This window comes from Colletes gigas, unplaced genomic scaffold (assembly GCF_013123115.1).
Source record: "Colletes gigas isolate AHSC1104 unplaced genomic scaffold, ASM1312311v1 Colletes_gigas_Sc00027, whole genome shotgun sequence".
NCBI lineage: Eukaryota > Metazoa > Arthropoda > Insecta > Hymenoptera > Colletidae > Colletes > Colletes gigas.
In genome coordinates, this window is record NW_025106656.1 from 2,039,730 (window position 1) to 2,062,474 (window position 22,745).

Consider the following 22,745-nt stretch of genomic DNA (forward strand, 5'->3'; position numbering starts at 1 on the left):
AAAACGTTTGTGGGACATTTTTGTTCTTCGAGTCGTCAAGTCGTTGTCCCTACCACTGGCTGAAACTGTTCGCACGATGTGAACCACGACATTAACTATGTTCCACGATCGACGATGACCTAACAGTATGCCAACCAAGAAACATAAATAAATCGTTTTTATCATTACAGGACTGTTTTAATTGCTTAAATAAGACACTTACGATGAACACCATATGAAATATCAAATGATTTTTAGTCAGGTCAGGAAAGAATATAAAATTCTGTTGTTTAAGCAGTTATCAGAAATATGTATCTTTCAATGAAACATTAAAAATCAACACGTGAGAAATGTCATAGAATAATTTAAAAATAATACACATTAATACATTATAACGCATTCTCCATATCGTTGTTTAAAGAAGGAGGTTTTCGTTCATAATTTTTGATAGTTGGACGTTTGGCAATATAAAAGACCTATACTGATTTCATAAATATTCTGTTCGTAAATTACGAATAATCTCCGTAGAGTATACTCCATCGTGTAGAACAAAATAGATTTTCTATATCGAGAAAAAAACCGAAATACACCCAGTCTGGTAAGGAAGAAAATATTCTCAGAAACGGGTGGCCTACTTATAATCTAATAAAAGAAACCAGAAGAATTTAACTGCAGACGTTTTTACAAGTATCGACGAATAAATATCAGCCATGATAATTCGTCGAACTTTACGTTAAAGGGTATATCACGGAGGAGCAATAAAATTTATCAATTTTTATCAAATGATTTTTAGTGGTCAATGTTGAGCGGGCAATCGTTATCTTGGCCAGGCCAATAACATTTTTCTACGTGTTTGATAAACGTGAAAATCGATTTTTTATCCGAGAAAACGAGCATTCCCCTAAAACAATTGGCGGTGTCTGTAAAAAGAACTCGCATCGAGAAGAGAACGACTCGTAAAAATTGTGTCGTTATCAGTTTGTAGCTGCTTCCGAACCGTATTACCCAAGACAAAGGAACATTCTAACCGAGGCGATCGCGTTACATGGTTCACCCTGCACAATATCGTCCGCTTTTGTATCTCTTTTTCTCGTCGGTTGGTCCGTATCCCGGTGACCATTTCTCGGTTAGAATAGCCGGGGATATGGCCGAGAAAAAGCCTCGAAAGATTTGTACCTTATGAAAAATATGGTAATGCACAGGGACACGCGATAGTTCTATACGAGTTGGTCCTTTCCGCGCGAAAATTTATACGCGAATATATGATGTTTCTTCGCGTAGGATGGGAAGCTTGGTCGGTGAAGACTGTAAGATTTTAAGGCTTCCGTGGAAAACTGAGGAATCTTCGTTCGTAAAGGGCATAATTTGAAAAGTTACCGATTCCGTACAAATGCCGGAAAATTCCATTTCCTAACCCCCATCAGTTTATTATAAACTTGTTACCTTGTTACACTTGTGGAGCTTCTTGATAGCAATCGGAGGCCTCTGCGAATACCGGGGTACGATTACTTAGCATTTTCAACGAAACGATATGATATATTCTTGCATCGTCCACACACGTACAGTGAAAACTCGATAAATGTCCTCGAGAGCTGTTCCGTAAATGATACATTTTTATCCCCACCACTAGGGGGATCCCCCTTGAGCCAGTGAGGCGAAGTGTAACCGTAGACGTAGCGGCTTTCTTTAAAAATCTGTCAGTGTGACCACACTACTGTACAAGAAGAAAGTTTTTTTATTTTTTACTTTTTTTTAATAAAAATTTTACTATCATGAGTCTTTCTCTCTTTGGTTATCCTTCTTGTGATGTCCTTTTCTATCTTTGGAAACATCAAGGAACGACGGATTGAGGTGCTGGGTACATTTATGGAATAGACGGTAGCTATTTTCAAACTGAACGCTTTTGCTGTTCCGTAAGTGATCAGAAACTGCAACACTTATGAGATAGGAGGTTTCGTTAGCTACCTTTGTTCGATAAATGTACTATCCACTGACCTTGCGAAGATACCAGTACGTACATGTTTTGGAGGTGCTATTAAATACCTTTCATATTAATTAGATATTTAAACTGTTTAAACTCTTTCTTCTTTAGCTACTGACTCTTTCTATGTTCGAGGTGTCAGCAAACTACAATTAAATTCGAAAAACGATTCTCCTATTCCATAAGTGTTCCTGACCGGACCCGGAGTAGTGACATTTATCGAGTTTTCACTGTACCTTTTAAAGTACCAAATAACCTTTTATAGTACCAGGTAGAATTTAGGTAGAAAATAAAAAAGAGTGAACGTTGCTTTGCAAATAATTGAAAAGAAAATCTATTCTACACGCAACGTTTAAAAAGCTGCAAAGCGACTTTTTTTTCTGAATCGAGTAACCCACAGGTGAGAATTAGCCTTGGCGAGTGTGCCGAGAATAAGTTAGCCTAGCGTTGATTTCAATGCTGAGTCGACGATAAAAATAATCTTGCTGGGTTGTTATCGATGGAACGATCGTTGATAAGGGTAACCAGGCTCGTGTTTAATATACAAGATTGCGTTAAAAGTCGATGTAATAATGTTGGCTATTTTGCCGCGCTACCGTCGTCTGAACAGCTGTCGGAACAGGGAGGCTTTGAAACACGAACTGGCCTTTTAAGTATAACACGGGGTTAATGAAATTCCAAACGATCTATTGACTTCGTTTGATTCCATCGATATCAGATTCACGTGGGAAATGAACAATGAACTTCCGGCAGTGTGTGTATTACTAAAAAATTCAAACGATCTAGACCATAGACTCCTAAAACTATTGGTTAATTTACTAAAGAAAGTCTGAGCTATTACAGTGGTTACTTTTGGTACGAACAATGGATATTAGATTTCGGTGACAGAGGACGGACAGCGAAAGTAGTTAAAAATGAATGTACAGAAAATTGTGTTGCTAAAAAATTTAAACGATCTGACAATCAGGAGGGGAGGAGGGAGGGGGTAAACAGTGCACTAACTTGATTAATTTTCATAAAATCGATACCAGACTTCAATGGTATCCGCTTCAACAAAGCTAAAGCGATTAGCTCGACGATGCAACTTCCAATTTGAACGCCCCTTTTGCTCGCGTTACAAATTAGAAATAAATGAAATCGGAGATTTTCTAACATCGAACGTAATATAATAACATTCTCGTAGAAATTACCGACAAGCAGTCTTTTCCAAAATTTAGGAAGCTCGTCAATAATTTTGTTAGCCTCTGCTTTATCGGTCCGAGTGGAAAGTTACACACAGATATGGTAATCGTGTTTTCCTTATTAATTTTTTTAACGATACATGTTTGTTTCCGCGTGAAACCAAATTTACAAGTCAACTGAAAATCAATACATACAATGACTCTATCAATTCTGACGTAATCGGTATCAGCGACGAATTTTAAATACCGATCGGTGTTTGATCAGAAACCAACAGTTTGCGATTGATAGAAATCGCGACGAGTCCTCGAAGTAAAATTACTGTTGAACAAAGAACTTATGAAAGACTGTATAACCGAAAAGTTCGAATGATCTAGAAAATTAATGGAAAGCGGAGATGATCGCGTATAATGGGCGATTGCTGGCCAATCGAAGATCATGTTACAAATAAGACCACGATCGGAAGCGTTGTAGACGCTATGAAAATTTGAGCGATGACTGCACATAAGTATAAGTTGATAATGAATCGGTGCAGACCGGTTCGAGATAATCGAACCATCAGCGAACCGTAACCGTCGCACTAACCCCGGAATAGCTATTTTAATTCAATATACATGGGTCTCGCAGTCTGCTCATCCATCGGAGCACCGTGGCAAGCAAAAATTCTCTCAACCGTGTTACGTTTCACCGGATATACATATATACGAGTTCCTTGAAATAACAAGCCGATTTCAAGATCATCAAAACGGAGGAACCGCTCCAAGCAGGCCACTGATAACCCGTAAACGTAACGCGTTATCGAATACGTGTAATGCTGCTGAAAAATGAAACGTCTCTTCGGACAAGCAAATGATAATTAAATAGATTTCGCTCGCGTCTACGACAATATCTAATTAGTCTTAATTGGAAACTAACGAACCTAAGTAATCGGTGATTCAATTCTTGAGACAAAGATTACTATGTCGGAAGTACAGATTAGAAGACCACTTTACAAATTTAATTGATACTATCTATCGACCATATTTCGCAAACATTTCGTTTCCCTTAACTGATCATCCTGGATTGCTGGTGGTCCTGCCACGAAATTAAATTTAGTTCGATCTTTGATAATACCGTAGAGACAACACTGGTCGATGTTACATTCATTTTCGAAGCATCAAGAATTTTGGCACAGTGACAGGGTACATCGTTCAGAATAGGATCTCGTTTCATTAGTTCATCTCCAGGCTCATTTATTTTCACAATACCATACGATCTGCTCCGAATCTTGCTAAACTTTCATTGAACTCAGCTAGACGTATCTTTTATTAGCATAAAGAGGATCGCTTTCGATATTTGCCTCCGATAATATAGTCGTCGGTAGTCTGTATCAGGATTTCGTCTCGGTTGTCCATCGTTAATTAAAATTTTAAGACATTCGAGGATCTTCACTGAATTTTGAGTAACCCTTAACGAACTACAACAACTTTAGATACTAAACGCTCCCAGGAAAGATTCCTATCAAATTTTTACTAGGTCCAAATGAAACAGAGAGATATTTTTTTAAATATTTTCCAAATCTGATCGAAGCACACTGTCAAATCAAAAAACTGAAGTCCATGTTTTATAAATTCTTATATCCCAAAATGTTAATAAAGGAACGTAGATTTTAACGCTATCCATAACTTTTACTGAATTTACCAATTTGTTGTGGAAATTTATTGCAATTTTCGGTGCATTTTCTTAAACATACGCCATTTACCGAAAATTTGTGTTTTTAATTTGATTTTTGCAAGTTGTGTACACTATTATAGTACCTTCCAAACTGCTAAACAATCTCTTTACGATATTAACAATTGGTCCCGATTTTTTATGTTAAAAGTTTATCAACTTCGAATTGAGTTTAAAAAAAATACCTCGATGATTTTTTGCATATTAATTTAGGGCACATTAAGCTTTAATTCAACGCCAAAATCATTATTGCAATTACCGATACCTACTCCAAATCAGAATCGGAATTAATCTAATAAAAAATGTTCTTTTATTTATTTACAAGATAAGAAATTGTATCTGTATTTATTTTATATTTTAATTGAAAAGGAATAAAGGAAAAACATTAGACAAATGCAATGTTATGATTTTCTTCCCGAAAACCCATATACTCGAAATGATCGCTACGATATTTCAGGCACTTCCTCTAAGCCAATCAAAAAACTTTTCGAACAAAAGTTACACAGCAATCACATGACAAGAAATTGCAATAGTAGAAATAAGCAAAACAATTTTTATGCAACAAGAAATCGTCGATTCAATTTTTTTTAACAAAAATGTATAATTTTTGTGCATCACTTGATGCATCTTTGTATTCTCTTTAAAAAAGTGTAAGAGGACTTAGGTCGAAAATTGGCTAGTTTAGAAGCTATGTGCGAAGTCTCGATATAAAAATATCGTAAATGCCTATCTACGAAATGCGTCAGTTTTCGCTTATTTGTTTAAGATACAACACGATTCGGTCTAAAATAGATATTCATCCGGTCAATCAAGATTTCAAGATAATTCTAAATGTCCTGCAGAATTCTTAACGAAGAAAACCATAAATATGTATCTACGGAAACTCGGCTACGTTCGATAGTTGGGCCGGAATGTCATAAACCAAATTCTAAAATAGAACCTCCCCTTGTTCATTGATCTTCCCATTTATCAAGTATTCAAGATGCTCCATGATACCCCTCCGAATCCTCCTGTATCCTCGACGAATTATGCCACAAATACCCATGACGCGCTAACAAAATACTGTTTTCTACCGTGGATATTTCTAACGTCGACTTTGAGCGTACCGGTCACCGGTTATTACCAGGTAGCCAACGCTCTTAACTATAAGATGTATCGTTAGGTATTCGTTCGCGAGTTCGTTATCGCGAACGTTAACCAAATTGCGTCTCCGATCGATACACAGATCGTGAATGTCCTATTGAATTATCGCGCGATAACTCCGAAGTGATTGCGTTATCTCTGTTCACGGTGTTCAGCCAACGAGTAATGTACAAACGAAAGTCGGTGTACGGTGCAACGTGCAGAGGCTGCCGATCAGGAAGTTGCCAAATTTTACCAGGAACGTTTCGATCACTCGAACAGTTCCGTTTCTGCATTATTATTAACCGTAAATTGTAAAACTGTACGATTTCTCGCACGAGAAATGCCAAGTTCTTGTACGACCTACGTACTTTACACGACTAGGATTGTTCAATTTTTTTAGAAATAATTTTTTTGCAAAGATTGAAAAATCTTCTAATCACTAAAAACCAGATATTAGGAACTACTTACGTATAGTCCGGGCCACAATATAGCGAGGTCGTAAATTCGAGTGAGTGTCAAAGTTTACACGTTTCAGCTCCCGAAACAAGTGAATTGACAGAAATACGAGTAGCTAAGGGCCTTAGACCATAGTCAGGGACGTGCGAAGAAATATTTTATCTAGTGTCGCCATTTTTAGAAAGCTATTTTTAGAGATATCGTAACAGGTAAAGGTCTCACTCGAGTCTTTAATTTCTTCATTTACATGCTTATAATATATGCGTGTGGGAAATGAAAAAAGATAGTGCAGCTACGGGCATAGAAAGACATTCAGAAGGGCACCCTCAAGCATGATGTGATGTACGGCCCTAAGTGCCGCAGCAGGAGTCAGTCCCAACCATCAAGAGTTTAGTTTACGACCTCGCTATATTGTGTCCCGGACTATACCTGATCGTAATGCCGCGTAATACTATTAAAAAGAATTATCGATTTCACGACAAATTTTCTGCGACGAAAATCCACTCGATTTTAAATTTGCAACGAACAGCTATTCTTAAAAACTCTTAAATCGACTGTGAAAAAATAATCTGCTTCAATTTTGTCAAACGATGCCGTGAAAATATTATTGACAGCCACGCGTGAGGCTAATTTATCGTTAGCTTTTCTTTCCGTTCTCGCGGCAATATTATCGAAACGTATGAATTTCAAACACAGATTGCAGAGATATTGCAGCTGTATAAATCTATCTTGAAAAAGTACTATTTTCCCCCCGTAAAGACTCTTTAGCGCGATTCTCTGATTCCGCCGATGGCCAATAAAAGATAAAAAAGTCCACTCGTTTCAGTGTGGTCTACCCAGGTTCCATTCGCTCTTTCCGTAGTTCTTTCCTGTAAGCTTCTTCTACTTTTTCATTTATAATTATTTCGTTATTTATAATAAGATGGAAGCACTTCGATCGACACTTTTTTAATCAAAGTATTATTCTGTCATGCAGCTTGCAATTGGTGCTAGAAATTCATATAAATTTTGTAATTGCAATTATCTTCGTTGTCCACAAATTCATTGAAGGCGCTGTTCTGGTTTGTTAACCGCTTTGATTTATATTCTTCGCGTAAAATCATCGCAAAATGCATCTTTTCGGAAACAGAAAGGAATTTCTATTGCCCTGAGACGGTATTTTCCGACGAAGGGTTCTTAAACTCCAAAAACGATGACCAAACCCTGACGGATAAATTAAAAGGGAAAAATGAATATTTAACGCAACTCCATCGATCGAGCGATCCTCAGGTGGGAACACGGAATCGCAGAAACGCAAAAATACGCCGAGGAGGGATGATATTTCGACGGATTGGCAGTTTCAGCAGAGCTGACGACGCGAGCCCCGTGTCTCGGTGTTCGGACTTATCCACTTCGGCGAAGTTCTCGATGTGATCAGAATATAATCGCGAATTATTCGCACGAGTATTGAAACAAACCTTCGTGACGTTGCGAATAATAATTCCGGGGTTGCGGGATGGAGGACACGATCGACACATGTACTTGTTGATCACGTCGGTGTTGGTCGTGTTTCCTTTACGATTTTTATTACTCTCTGACTCACACGCGACGATGCAATTTTAAATGATACGGACGATAGAAAAAAATTCTCACGTAATAATTTTATTACGTTTTTTGCATGTTACGGTAATTAGGATACAAACACTTGGGGAAGATACATTTACTCGCGATCGATCATTCAAACCCGTGCTTTTTAACTACGTATTCTCAACATCGTCCACTTATTTATACGCGTACTCTAGATGTCGACCTATAGGTAGCAAAATGCACGTTAGCATGGCATTTCAGCCATTAAAACGGTTAAGTGTTGTTGGTCAGTGGACCTTGGCAAATATAGAAAAACGATTTACCATTCTCCTCCATTCTTAACTCTCGCGGCGAGAAGATATAATTGCAGTTACCAACACTGACAACTCAAACACGAGATTCCACATGTAATAACAGATGCTAGATGTAGTCGTTGAGAAAAATTGTAATCCATATGTGCTAATAAACTTGACCGAAGATATCGATCACTTTACAGAGAACACTACATACAGATCGGTATTAGATGAGTGTTTACTCATAGCAAAGAGCCTAATTACGACAGAATTTCAATCGCTGGATCGAGTGGATCGTGTGGAGTGTTAGCAGGACACGCGATGAGCTAAGCTAGGCGTGTAAAACAAACTTTCGTCCTAGTTTTACTCGACCAATTGTTCTTTTGATAAACAACGTGGCTAGATCTTGCTTCGTGTAGCACCTTTTCGGGGGGCGACATGTTTGGCCCAGAAAGTTTTCATTCATTGATTCGTTAACTTTTATTAAAGGCGAGATCAACATAACAAACAACACGCATATAGTGACTTAAAAACGTACAATTCAAAATGTAAACGAAGGTTGTCATCCGAAAAGTACCATTTTAATTCGTTAAAAGAAATTCTAATAAATGAATTACGTAGATTGGTGATACGTCTTCTCGTTCGCGGTTTAATTTAATTTAATTCTCCACGTTTATATTTTAACACATTCAGGAACATAACAGGAACAAAATACGTTTGCCTGCTTCTTATACATCTATGTTTACATTATAGATTTTTCATGCGTTTTAATGAAAACGACCGAAAAGGCACAGACGAAAAGCGTTTTAATAAAAGTTGAGCTCGTCAAGCCTACGGGAAATATGAATTTTTTGTAAGATTATTCGATTAATTAGATTAGAGATTGCTGATTAACTTTCGTATCTACCGATTCAGGATTGATAGCATTCATTCATGCAAATAATTCAAGGTCTGATGTTAGATCTAGACTAGGGTATCTAATAATTCAGTACAGAACTAGAACACCTGGAAGAGAACTGCAAGGCAAATATCAGTAGATAAAGTTGGAGTAAGACCAGTTAAATTAAGATCATGTTGCGGTAAATCCAGCATTTTTCCAATACTGTTCTCCATTGATAAACTGTCTCGTGTATTTTGATGACTTCGTTTTTTTCTATAAATGTTTAACATTTTCGAGTTTGCTTAACCATACGAAAGTCAATAAACGTATTTGCTTTCTTGGACAGATAACAAACTACATACTCCTTTTCCTAGGCATAATCTATTGCAAAGCATTCGGACATATCGGAAGGAAACTATGATATCCGGTATCATATTCAACAAATCGCAATTTTAACTCGATGAGATAAGGGGATCCAGACTGAAAAGAATGCAAAGATTCTTATCGGTCCACGTAACAGTGATACACACGCTGCGAATAATCGCGTTCCTCGGTGAGTGAACTTTGCGAGCCACTTGGCAGTTGCCAAAAAAATCTGTTCAATTCGTCGCCCGTGCCAATTGGCGTGCGGCTTCTTAGGTAGAACGTGGCCACTGGTTCTTCCTTGATCCTAACAGAGGTACGCGAACAAAAACTAATTCGTGAACCTGTAGATTCCAAACAACGACCCGATACTTATGGTCCTCTGACGATTCAGGGACCCTCGAGAGACTCCAAAACGTTCTCCACGATACTCGGTCACCTTCTTACCGAGTGTTCATCCATCTCCTTCGAGAGAATCTTTACGAATCAGCTGGCTCGGAAGCAGACCTTCGCGTTACGAATTTCTATATAAAAATATATTTTCCTTTCCTCATCGTGTTAAAGTAAGTTAAAGTTGCACTACTTTCCGTCGTACACGTTTGTACTACGATTGACTCAATACTGCACTCGAATATAATATAGACAATATAGGATATGAAATTGTTTAGAAACACCCGCACAGGACGATAAATACAATTGCATAGATTGGACAAAGTAGTTTTTAAATACTGTACTGCAAAAGGGTTAACGAACTATCGGATAATCGAGGACTGTCCAAGTGATTAATAGCGCAGTGTTTAACTTAAAATCTACTAGATAAGGCTGACTCGTGACTTCGGCTGGCACAAAAATTGGTGTTCCCGTGCAAAGAGTTACATTGCGTTTCGTTCTAGTTCTACTAGTTGAGTCATCGGTGGGTGCTTATCTGGCGGATCATATCTGTTCAAACTAATTAATAAAGTATCGAGTAATCGAGGACTGTTTAAACAATTAACAGTGTCACGACCAAGACAGGATCCGTTAGATAAGCTTCGCCGGCGAGTACGACCGGTGGATCTGGAACGAAACGCAATAACGCTCGTCTCGCCCCCACTGAAAGATAGTAGTTATTGCACGGGCAGGAGTTTCCTTCGATATACAGGGATTTTCATTGTTTTATAAAGGCGATGCCCCGGAGCAGCGAAGGCTACCGCGGAATCTGCGGACACCGATGAATCCATCATCGTCGACGCGGCCGTTTAGCAGGACGGGAACAACAAACTCACCTCGAAGGCATTCGCGAGGCTGGCCGCCGCTATTAGCAGGAGGAACAAGCAACTCTTCGGCGAGACGAAGTCCCTCATCTTGTCTGCCGGCGAAGAGTATTCCCGCGACCTCTTCGCCCTTTACCACGCCGTCTGTCCACTCTTCGATCCCGTACGCGTTGCACTTTGGTCGGTTTCTCCGTCGGGTGACCCGTCAGCGGGAACGCATCACGAGGTCGGGTCAGGATTTAGGTTCTCCGCGATCCCTTTCAAGGGCACTGTCGACGACCGCGCGAAATCGAACTCTGGGGACCGGCGGAAAATCGGTACGAGAACCTCCGTGGAACTGGTTCGAGCGTGAGACCCGGGAACACGCGGCACCGTACAAGAGCGCACCGGCGTTCGGTAGCGTCTGAAAGGCCGAGCGCGCCGGCAAGATAAAACTTTTTCAAAAGCCCCGGTGCTTTTTCCCTCTCCACCGGCGGCCAGTTTCAGCCGCCACTCGCGTTCCCTTGCGGTCCGTCGTTCCGTCTCGCGCGCTCCCGCCGCCCGACTTCCTCTTTCTCTGGCTTCGCCGCTCTCTCCAGCAGGAAGGTATCCCGGTTCGCCTCTCTCGCACGCGTGCCTCGCCCGGTCTCTCTCGTGCCCTCCGACCACGACGGGATTCATCCCTCTCGCACCAACGGCCAACAACGACTCCGTATCGTTCCAATGGCGCGATCTCGCGGCCTCCCCCCCTCCCCACCCCACCCGCGATCGCCCACTCTCCTCCCTCCCCTCCGACGCTTTTACTGACTCCTTCGGCGCGTCTTTCTCGATTTCATCCTAACCGCTCTCTCCCTCTCGACACTCTCTCCTTTCCCGTTTCTTCCACGGAATCGTCTCTCTCTCCTGCTCCCTCCCCCACACCCGCGGATGTATTTCGCGACGATGTTTCGCTCTCGCTCGAGAACGCTCGGCCGCACTTTTTCTATCCCCCACCATCGCGGGAGTCAAAGTCGCCTCACAATGCCGGCTCGCACGAGGCAAGGAGGACCGGAGAAGTGGTTACACGGGGTATTTTCTTTTTTTCATTTCTCTTTTTAATGAGCAACGAATCGGATTGTTGCGTCCCGGCGAGATGTCATGTGAGACGCCCCGGGTTTTTTTCCTTTTTAGCGGATTCGGGACCGGGGCGAAGGGGGGATAATCACTGAATCAGACTCGGAAACAATGGGGTTGGCGGGTGTTTCGGATGCGCGCGCCTCGGAACGAATTGAATAGCGCGAGGTTCGCAGTCACGACTTGCAAATGTTGCGTAGAATTTGAAAATTAGTTTATAAATATAACAACCCCGTAGTTCTATTTGCCAAGGTTCGACCGTAATTTGCATCCAGAAATCAAAAGGGTCGCGAATCGTTGATCCTCCGTATTTCTCTGACGCCGATTCTGTTCCGTCGTGCATAGTGGCGCCAGTGACGGTGCAAAGGGTTAAATACTGTCGGATGCAAGTGCTTGGAAATCCGCAAGAAAGAGAATCGAACGGCCGTCACCAGGGACGAGTCACCCGGGCAGAAAAAGGGGATAAAAAAAAATAGCGTGGCATCGTGCAAGCGTGCGTTCGCCGACGCTGATTCCCTCCTTTTCCCGTCTAGCAGAGCCTCTCCGTCCGACTCGAGGATCTGTTGCGCTCAGCAACAGATGCGAGGGTGATCTTTTTTAAACGAGTCAACCACGCCGCGCCTACGTATTCGCTCGCGGTTTCTTCATGACCATTCCAACCAACGAAAGACGCATCCGTTTTGAAGACAGATTCTGGAACCGCGCAGACAGAGTAATTATAACAGACGCCTCGCCGCGGGACTCGGGTCTTTTAATGCCCGCTGTCGTTCGACAAAATTAGGAATATACCGGGAGCGGTCGTTTTTACGGTATTCCCCGTTCGAAAGTTCGATAAAAACGACTTCCTTTTTGTCCAAAGTCTCAGTCAGTAACATTCAAACTAAACGGACGCTTCGAGTCAGTGTGTTTTAACCAGTCAGATGCGGTGACCTCTTTTCGAAGCGCGCACTTGTTTGTTTTATTTCGTTTCGACCTAGAAAAGTTCTAAACATATTGAAATTTACGACTATAGGTTTAATTTTCGCTAGTAAAGCAAATGGTAACTAATTTTACGCATGACGGTTATAATCGTCGAGACACAAAATACTGCTATTTCTCTATGACGAATATAGTCGTCAAACACAGATGGCTGGTTAAAATGGGGGCTTCATTATTTAGGAACTGTAGGAATATAACTTGTTCGTCGAGATTTGCTGAAAATGGGTAGGAGAATTCTCGCTTACGATGACTGCATCGCGAATGTAAACGAAGCCGGTCAGCCAAGGAAAAATGTCCAAATAAATGTTCTGAATACAAGGCGAACCATTCAACGATTTATAGTCTGACAGCTGGATTCCCCGATTGCGTGTACCCTTCGCTAAAATCTAGACGCTGCTCAATTCCTTTTTCTTTCATGACAAGACTCTTTATTTTCTGTCTTAGTTATATATTTTTTCACTTGCATAACTATTCAATATAGTACGAATTTTCCGAGATCACAGAGTCGTCGATATTTTTTTATAAATATACATGAATCGTGAATAGTGAAATAAATCATTTATCTCGACGGTTAGGTCAACAGAAAACGCGCTTAACCAGTACACTTTTATTATAACGATTTCTGTTTGTTGCTCTTATCCCATACTCTTACGCGCCGAATGTCGTTCCTTTTAAATGCAAAACTTCCCTTCAAAAAGCGACGAATAAAGGAACTGGAACTCGGACGAGGATCCTGAAATGTACCACGACTGAAGAAGTTTCGCCGACCACGATATTTCGCGACAAGAACAATACATTCAATTCACTTTTTACGCGGTAGATGCGTTCCAAAGAACACCGAGTAAACAAAGATATATTGTTTATGGCAAAGTAGAGAATTTGTTCATGAACTTTCAAAACCCGTGTATAAAACAAAAAGGAACTATTTGTAAAAACAAACTCCAATGAATGATGCAAACAGATTTTTATGAATAGCCGAATACATTATTTTTTAACATACATTCTCCTGAAAAGGTATTAAGAATTTAGAAGACCGGAAAGAAGCAATGTGAAAACGACTTGCCCTAACATGCATTCTGTCATTCAATTCGGTTAGTTCAATTAATCCAGTTGTCATGCTGTGCGATGTTACACGGTTAATTGAGCGAAAAGAATTTGTACGCCAAGAATCAGTTAGTGTCGACCCATAGACGATCTTTTATCTACTTTAGTGAGAAACAGTTATACTGGAGCTTATATTTCATCAATGACAACCCCCTAAACGGTATTAAGTCTATTATAAACCTCATCTGCGTTTCTAAAAATTAATTCGTTTCTAGTCATTTGATGATTATATTTCTTATTTATCATACGAACTAGAGGAATATGCAGAATCTTCATTACCATCAGCTGTAATACACCAACCAGAGACGAGGTATACGGATCGTCTGTGCGTACACCTTATAGATTTTCGTGGCCTTTGACTGCCATACCGACCAGAAAATTCAGAGGTGATTTTAGCGTCCTCTTCTCATGGATGGCGGTCAGTTGAGAAACTATTCACTGAATTAGTATTGATAGGCAAACAGCTATAGTGTTGCATAAATACATGTGAGTTGACTATGGAAGGGATTAAAATTCATTTCTGAATCTGTTGGTAACGTTGCGACTGACACGAAAATGGTAATGGGGTTTCGAGACCCCATCAAAATGGGCTGAAAAAATACATTGGGTGAAAGATCTACTCGTATACCTCGTCTCTGGCAATACTCTAGAATCTTTGATAAATCAATGAGAATCAAAACTAACCTAGTGAAGAAGTTCTATATTTATGATGATCTATGCAAAGCGGATCGCAGCCAATTTGCTAATATTATTTAGTTTTTAATTAATAATTACGTTACCCAGGTAAGCGTGATACGATTATTAATTAAACGCTAAATAGTATTATCCAGGTCTCACCACGTGGAGGTTGCTGCGACTGGAGACCCACCCTAGCCTCGCCCCAACCACTCTTCCTTTGGCGAGAAATTCGAATACCTATCTAAGGGAGAAGTTATCGAAAAGTTAGAAACGAGCTAGAAAAGGAGAGTTCTTAAAAGAACTGCCCAATCAAGAGATGAAGAACCTAACAAAATGTCAATACATGTGAGATGACACACATGTTTTCTAGAAACGAAATTGGAATGTACAACTGCACGTATGAATCCTGATTACTAAATTATCAATATGTACTTTATTATTAATTGTTCCTTCTTAAATAAATACTTGCATTATGACAGTGCCTAACAAGACACTCGTACAAAACGAAGAAAGGATCCTGAAGATCCAACTAGAAATGTGCAACTGCACGTATGGACCTTGCATATTAGAATACTAATATGTATCTTAATATTAATCATTCCCACTTAAATTTACGCACACGTTTCGGTAATATTTAATAAACGGCAGGAGAACGCTTTTTTATCTTATAATCTATATACATTTGTACTTATATTCTAACGCAATCTGTAGAAACATGACGAAATATGAGGAAATATTTTCTTCTTGGTGTCTTCATCAATCCCACGATGTTTTTCTAAAACATACACTCATATACAATAAATATAACCGACATGAAACAAAGAAATACGACAAGATATTTTCTTCTTGGTGTCTTCGTCACTCCCACGATGTTTTCCTGAAACAAAAACTCATAACCAATAAAATATATAACTCATATAAAACAAATAAATATGAAAAAATATTTCTTCTTGGTGTCTTGATTAATCCCACGATGTTTCCCTGAAACATAAATCAGACAATAAATAAAATTGTACAAAGAAACTAACTACATCAAGCTACTTCAAACTACAATAGAGTGGCACATATGGGGATGAAGTTAGACGTTTTAAATATCGCAACACTACGGGGCAACAACGCGATAAATCAACAATCGCAACGCTAATTTATAATAGAACAAATTCCAAACGCGACTTGTAAGAATAAAAGCAACCCGCGAATGGTAATTATTCGCAACACTACCCTGAAAAGCAAACGCGAAAAATAGTAATTCGCAATCGCGTTTACTAAAAATTCGCAACGCTATTTTTAAAGTAAACGCCCGGTTCCTAGGTTTGCATAAAGACAATCACGAATCGTATTTATTCGCAGCACTAATATATCAACGCGGTAAATATTTGTTCGCAACTCTACGAGCAAACGCGAACATTGTATATTATTCGCAACTCTAACTTTAATCAGGGGCTATTGGTACATGTACATAGACATGTACTGGCCACAAAATAAACTAACTACTACTAGTACTACAATTGGGGTAGAATTTGGGCATTGAAAATATCAGAACGCTAAATAAAAAATCGCACGATTAATCAAGATCGCAACGCTAATTTATAACGTGAAAATTACAAACGCGGTTGACATCCATTATTATATATATAAAAGAGTAAAAAAGCAACGCGAATCGTGATTGTTCGCAACACTACCCTGAAAAGCAAACGCAAAAAATAGTATTTCGCAACTCTACGAGCAATCACGTTTATCAAAAATTCGCAACGCTATTTTTAAGCAAACATTCGATACCTAAGTTTGCAAAAAACCAATCGCGTATGATGTCAAGGCGCAACACTACCCTGAAAAGGAAACGCGAAAAACAGTGATTCGCAACTCTACAAGCAAACGCGATTATTGCATATTCGCAACTCTATGTATATCATAACTGCGAGTTATGGGGAGGGATGGCTGGCATGTATGGTGCAATCATGTACCATCAGGTACATGCATACGTGAGCCAGCCAGAAAAATAAACTAACTACAACTACAGACGAGTTAAGTGACAAAGTAGTAACAGGAATGACTTTCCATTCTCATCCGAGGATGAAGATGAAAAGCCATTTGTTGCAGCCCACTCTTGAGACAGTTTGTCAGGGCCTCTTCGGCTCATTGAGAGCCTTTTCTTTCTTCGGCGGTCCTGCCGATGCCTGAAACTTACGAAAGACCGGGCTCGAGATTTTGTGCAATACGTAGTCTTCCAACAATATACGAATTGTTGCAAGAGCATACGTGGTGAATCTCGAGCGGGACGAACATTTCGAAAAGGACCTAATCCCGACCGCGAGCGCGAGAGAGCGACTTTAAGAGTCGCGCGATTCGAGGAGTCGAAAATAAAGCCGAAACAAACAGCACAAGTACACCGTTTGAATCAGCAAAATTTCTACTCTCGAAATCGTAACTACAGGAACAGAACTGCCACGCGAAAACGCGCCTACCCGAATTACTAATGTGGACAGTCCTGCCCTGACCCTACCTACTTAGATTAAGCACACACACACCAGAGAGAAAGTTACCTACCTACCTAACCCTATATTTAAAAAATTGCAAAACTCAGTCTCTCAAACAAACACTCCACGGTTCTCATTCTCTATGTCCGGGCGCGACCGAAACTAGAGAGGACTCCCCGGGGTTCCTCCGACACCCGGACACAACCTCATTCATACTCTAATTGTGTACGTACCAGTTTTTGCAGTGGACTGACAAAGCTAGTGCCCATTGCGTACTTTTATTATTTATGTAAAACATTTTAATATATCTAATATAGTCTTTATTAAAATATACTCTATATATGATTATATAAGATTGAAAAGCTAATTCATTATGCATTTTACAATATTATTGACGCGTATGCAATACGAACAATTGCCAAGTAAATAATAACTATAAGTTTAATATTATTACTGTGACTGGTATGAATCTAATGTGAAAAAATTCTCTATCTGAATTGTAATAAACTTTTGAAACGATGCACTTCCACATCCTAACCACAAACACACATATGTGGACAGTACATCGTGCACGATACACTAGCATTGTCAGTCGCACGGATAAATTATTATTATAAATGTTACAAACTAAGTCATCGTGCCCCGTTGCCTTCGCTCGTGCAAATAACACTTGGGCATGTGCATGAACTTGGGCAACGAACACGGAAAAGTATCCTGAAAATCCTGACTAGAACAACTGATTATTAATAATTAACTAAACGGTATCTATTCTCAATTAAAATGACTCGACTTGTTATATGTAATATATCAACAACAGAGTACGTTAATATCGAACGATATTATTATTCAAGAAAAATTTGTGACTGAAATTTAATTGTACAAAATGTAAGACTTTAATAAAGATTTCATGATAAAATAATTTACTTTGCAAATTGAAATAAATTTGTTAAATTATTATTCAAAATATTCAATTAACCTTGGTCGATTCTGTAGTCAAAGTAAATTTAAAAAAAAATAAAATTAACATGCATATTCCTTTGAGTTGAAAATCGACCAGTCGCGAAACGCCTTCTTGCACATAAAATACATCGTATGATGTATTAATTATTAAAACGAATATTTAATAATTATATTAATGATGTAAGATATTTTACTCACCATACGATTAATATAATGTTTTCACATTATATTAATTCATATTCTACTCAATTATTTAATTCATATAAAGATAATAAACATATTTCATATATTTTATCAAAATTGTGTAATAATCATATTGTGTAATATTTATTGATAACATTAAAAAACGCGAGTGCAAGAAGACCCTAGCCTGCACTAAAAAAATATAACTCATGGGTATTTTTCATACCCGCGGTCACTTAACTCGTCAAAAATACCAAATATACAACTGGTCACCCGTGTTGATTTGGATCTTTCATCCTACAACATGGTTGGGGGCCAGAGGAAACAAAATAGCATGCGACTCACCAACTGTAGAATTCAAGCACCCGAGCGACGATGTCGCCTAGTAGGAGTCATCAGCGAAGTCATCAGCGACGTTAGAAACGAAGTCAGCATCAAGGTCAGCAGCGAGATCATCGTCGAGTTTCTCTGGATCCACGAGTACGATGATGAGATGTCAGGATCGTTTAGAAGGAAAGAGTAAATGTTTTTACGAAAGGTTTCTACCGTATTTGAAAACTTGATGGCAAATTTAGATCAAACAATTTTTTTTAAGCGTACTCGGAACAAAATACAAAGGATACTTACATTTTTCGCACGTGAGCATCGCCAAATACTCTTTTTCGTATAGATACAGGTTTCCTGTCGAAACGTGTTCACAAACTCTCAAAGCATTATGGCGTCGCGTAAATAGCGTGACCGTAGTTTGGCCGCAGTTGAGAGTCTCATGTGGTTGAATTGTAATTACGAACTGCCACAGAAATAAAACACAAATTTGTTAACAGACACTTATTAATATTGGATAAATGCATCGATGGATAATGACGAAAAGAAGAGAACCGGTTAAAAATGAAAAATACGTTTGGCCGTAGTTGAGCATCCCGTGTTTGAATTGTAATTACGGGCTCTTACAGAAATAAAACACAAATTTGTTAATATGCACTTATTAATATTGTATAATTGTATCGATGGAGAATAACGAAGAGAATAGAAATGGTCAAAAATAAAAAATACGTACCTAATTAGACACGAAGCTGTCAACGCACTTCTCACACCACTTTCCAAACGAAGAATGACGAACAGGATCGGGCACGTCTCTCGCGCGAGGAGTGGGGAGTGGGATGAGGGAATCACGTAGTCCGTCTCGACTCTTGATGTGTATCTTCGAAATAAAGGTTAAACCTTATATCTCGAAGAACTGAAAATAAATAAACTTAAGACATGAAGAAAATAAAATTAACATAAAATGATATCAAACAAACAATTAATTAATGATTTATAATCTTTATACTCCTGTGACGTCACAATGGGAAGCTGTCATTGGCTCATCTAATATCGATCTGTTATTGGTTGCATATATAACTAGATCAATTAAAATATATTAATTATAACCATATAATGCGTAAGTATTAACTTTCAATCTAAATTTCAATCAGTTTTTCATATAAAAGTTTCTTTTATTTCTACTAAATTTTCTAATGATATTTATTTTAATTCTCACTAGATATCCAACCTTCTTTGACGCGGTGTCGATAACATTGAACTTGACGCAGTTTGGTAAGAAGTCTACTACAGGCATAAACGAAGTGTGAAGTAGACGCCGAACGCGATATTTTTTCGTAACACAGGGATTAAGGGCACAGGCAATGCATAGTATAGACGCACAAAACAACAGTGTTAGTGTCACGCAGATCAGGAATTCATGAGTCCATCTCCAAGGTGAAGTCGAGAGGCCGGCGTCCGAGAATGTAAACACAACCTGACCGAGCTTTTAAAAGATAAGAAACGTATCGCATCAATATCCTTGGCTTAGGAATGCTAACAATGGTAAGAATAAAATTATTTTTAAAGAATATTATAGAATACACTAGAAATAGGTACAGACGAGTAACAGACAGGAACAGTATTTAGTGGGAGTCCTATGACGCAAAAGAAAAACATCGTGAAAAATTAATATATTTGTATATTTTATACATATTATTTGTTTATTGTTGTTGCGTTCACTCAATTTATATGAAAAGCATTTATTAAAATTTCAATTAAAAATGAATATATTTACATATTAATTAGTACATATTTCGATCAAATGAGTTCCCTATGTATATCGATATTTCATCTTTAAGAGACACTATTGAATCTATCGAATAATCGAAAGTCGGATGCTGCTCATTGTGACGTCACAGGAGTATAAAGATTATAAATCATTAATTAATTGTTTGTTTGATATCATTTTATGTTAATTTTATTTTCTTCATGTCTTAAGTTTATTTATTTTCAGTTCTTCGAGATATAAGGTTTAACCTTTATTTCGAAGATACACATCAAGAGTCGAGACGGACTACGTGATTCCCTCATCCCACTCCCCACTCCTCGCGCGAGAGACGTGCCCGATCCTGTTCGTCATTCTTCGTTTGGAAAGTGGTGTGAGAAGTGCGTTGACAGCTTCGTGTCTAATTAGGTACGTATTTTTTATTTTTGACCATTTCTATTCTCTTCGTTATTCTCCATCGATACAATTATACAATATTAATAAGTGCATATTAACAAATTTGTGTTTTATTTCTGTAAGAGCCCGTAATTACAATTCAAACACGGGATGCTCAACTACGGCCAAACGTATTTTTCATTTTTAACCGGTTCTCTTCTTTTCGTCATTATCCATCGATGCATTTATCCAATATTAATAAGTGTCTGTTAACAAATTTGTGTTTTATTTCTGTGGCAGTTCGTAATTACAATTCAACCACATGAGACTCTCAACTGCGGCCAAACTACGGTCACGCTATTTACGCGACGCCATAATGCTTTGAGAGTTTGTGAACACGTTTCGACAGGAAACCTGTATCTATACGAAAAAGAGTATTTGGCGATGCTCACGTGCGAAAAATGTAAGTATCCTTTGTATTTTGTTCCGAGTACGCTTAAAAAAAATTGTTTGATCTAAATTTGCCATCAAGTTTTCAAATACGGTAGAAACCTTTCGTAAAAACATTTACTCTTTCCTTCTAAACGATCCTGACATCTCATCATCGTACTCGTGGATCCAGAGAAACTCGACGATGATCTCGCTGCTGACCTTGATGCTGACTTCGTTTCTAACGTCGCTGATGACTTCGCTGATGACTCCTACTAGGCGACATCGTCGCTCGGGTGCTTGAATTCTACAGTTGGTGAGTCGCATGCTATTTTGTTTCCTCTGGCCCCCAACCATGTTGTAGGATGAAAGATCCAAATCAACACGGGTGACCAGTTGTATATTTGGTATTTTTGACGAGTTAAGTGACCGCGGGTATGAAAAATACCCATGAGTTATATTTTTTTAGTGCAGGCTAGGGTCTTCTTGCACTCGCGTTTTTTAATGTTATCAATAAATATTACACAATATGATTATTACACAATTTTGATAAAATATATGAAATATGTTTATTATCTTTATATGAATTAAATAATTGAGTAGAATATGAATTAATATAATGTGAAAACATTATATTAATCGTATGGTGAGTAAAATATCTTACATCATTAATATAATTATTAAATATTCGTTTTAATAATTAATACATCATACGATGTATTTTATGTGCAAGAAGGCGTTTCGCGACTGGTCGATTTTCAACTCAAAGGAATATGCATGTTAATTTTATTTTTTTTTAAATTTACTTTGACTACAGAATCGACCAAGGTTAATTGAATATTTTGAATAATAATTTAACAAATTTATTTCAATTTGCAAAGTAAATTATTTTATCATGAAATCTTTATTAAAGTCTTACATTTTGTACAATTAAATTTCAGTCACAAATTTTTCTTGAATAATAATATCGTTCGATATTAACGTACTCTGTTGTTGATATATTACATATAACAAGTCGAGTCATTTTAATTGAGAATAGATACCGTTTAGTTAATTATTAATAATCAGTTGTTCTAGTCAGGATTTTCAGGATACTTTTCCGTGTTCGTTGCCCAAGTTCATGCACATGCCCAAGTGTTATTTGCACGAGCGAAGGCAACGGGGCACGATGACTTAGTTTGTAACATTTATAATAATAATTTATCCGTGCGACTGACAATGCTAGTGTATCGTGCACGATGTACTGTCCACATATGTGTGTTTGTGGTTAGGATGTGGAAGTGCATCGTTTCAAAAGTTTATTACAATTCAGATAGAGAATTTTTTCACATTAGATTCATACCAGTCACAGTAATAATATTAAACTTATAGTTATTATTTACTTGGCAATTGTTCGTATTGCATACGCGTCAATAATATTGTAAAATGCATAATGAATTAGCTTTTCAATCTTATATAATCATATATAGAGTATATTTTAATAAAGACTATATTAGATATATTAAAATGTTTTACATAAATAATAAAAGTACGCAATGGGCACTAGCTTTGTCAGTCCACTGCAAAAACTGGTACGTACACAATTAGAGTATGAA

At 38.3% G+C, this 22,745-nt stretch overlaps 1 protein-coding gene across 1 annotated transcript in view; it reads right to left on the reverse strand.

The window, feature by feature from the left end:
• The window catches only part of LOC122401736 (basement membrane-specific heparan sulfate proteoglycan core protein), a 159,131-nt gene extending 147,915 nt beyond the window's left edge, over window positions 1-11,216 (reverse strand). The window contains exon 1 of the mRNA XM_043404069.1: window positions 10,798-11,216. Coding sequence (XP_043260004.1) covers window positions 10,798-10,875 — 78 coding nt within the window. The 5' untranslated portion in view covers window positions 10,876-11,216. The remainder of the gene's footprint in view (window positions 1-10,797) is intronic.
• Between the last annotated feature and the right edge of the window lie 11,529 nt (window positions 11,217-22,745).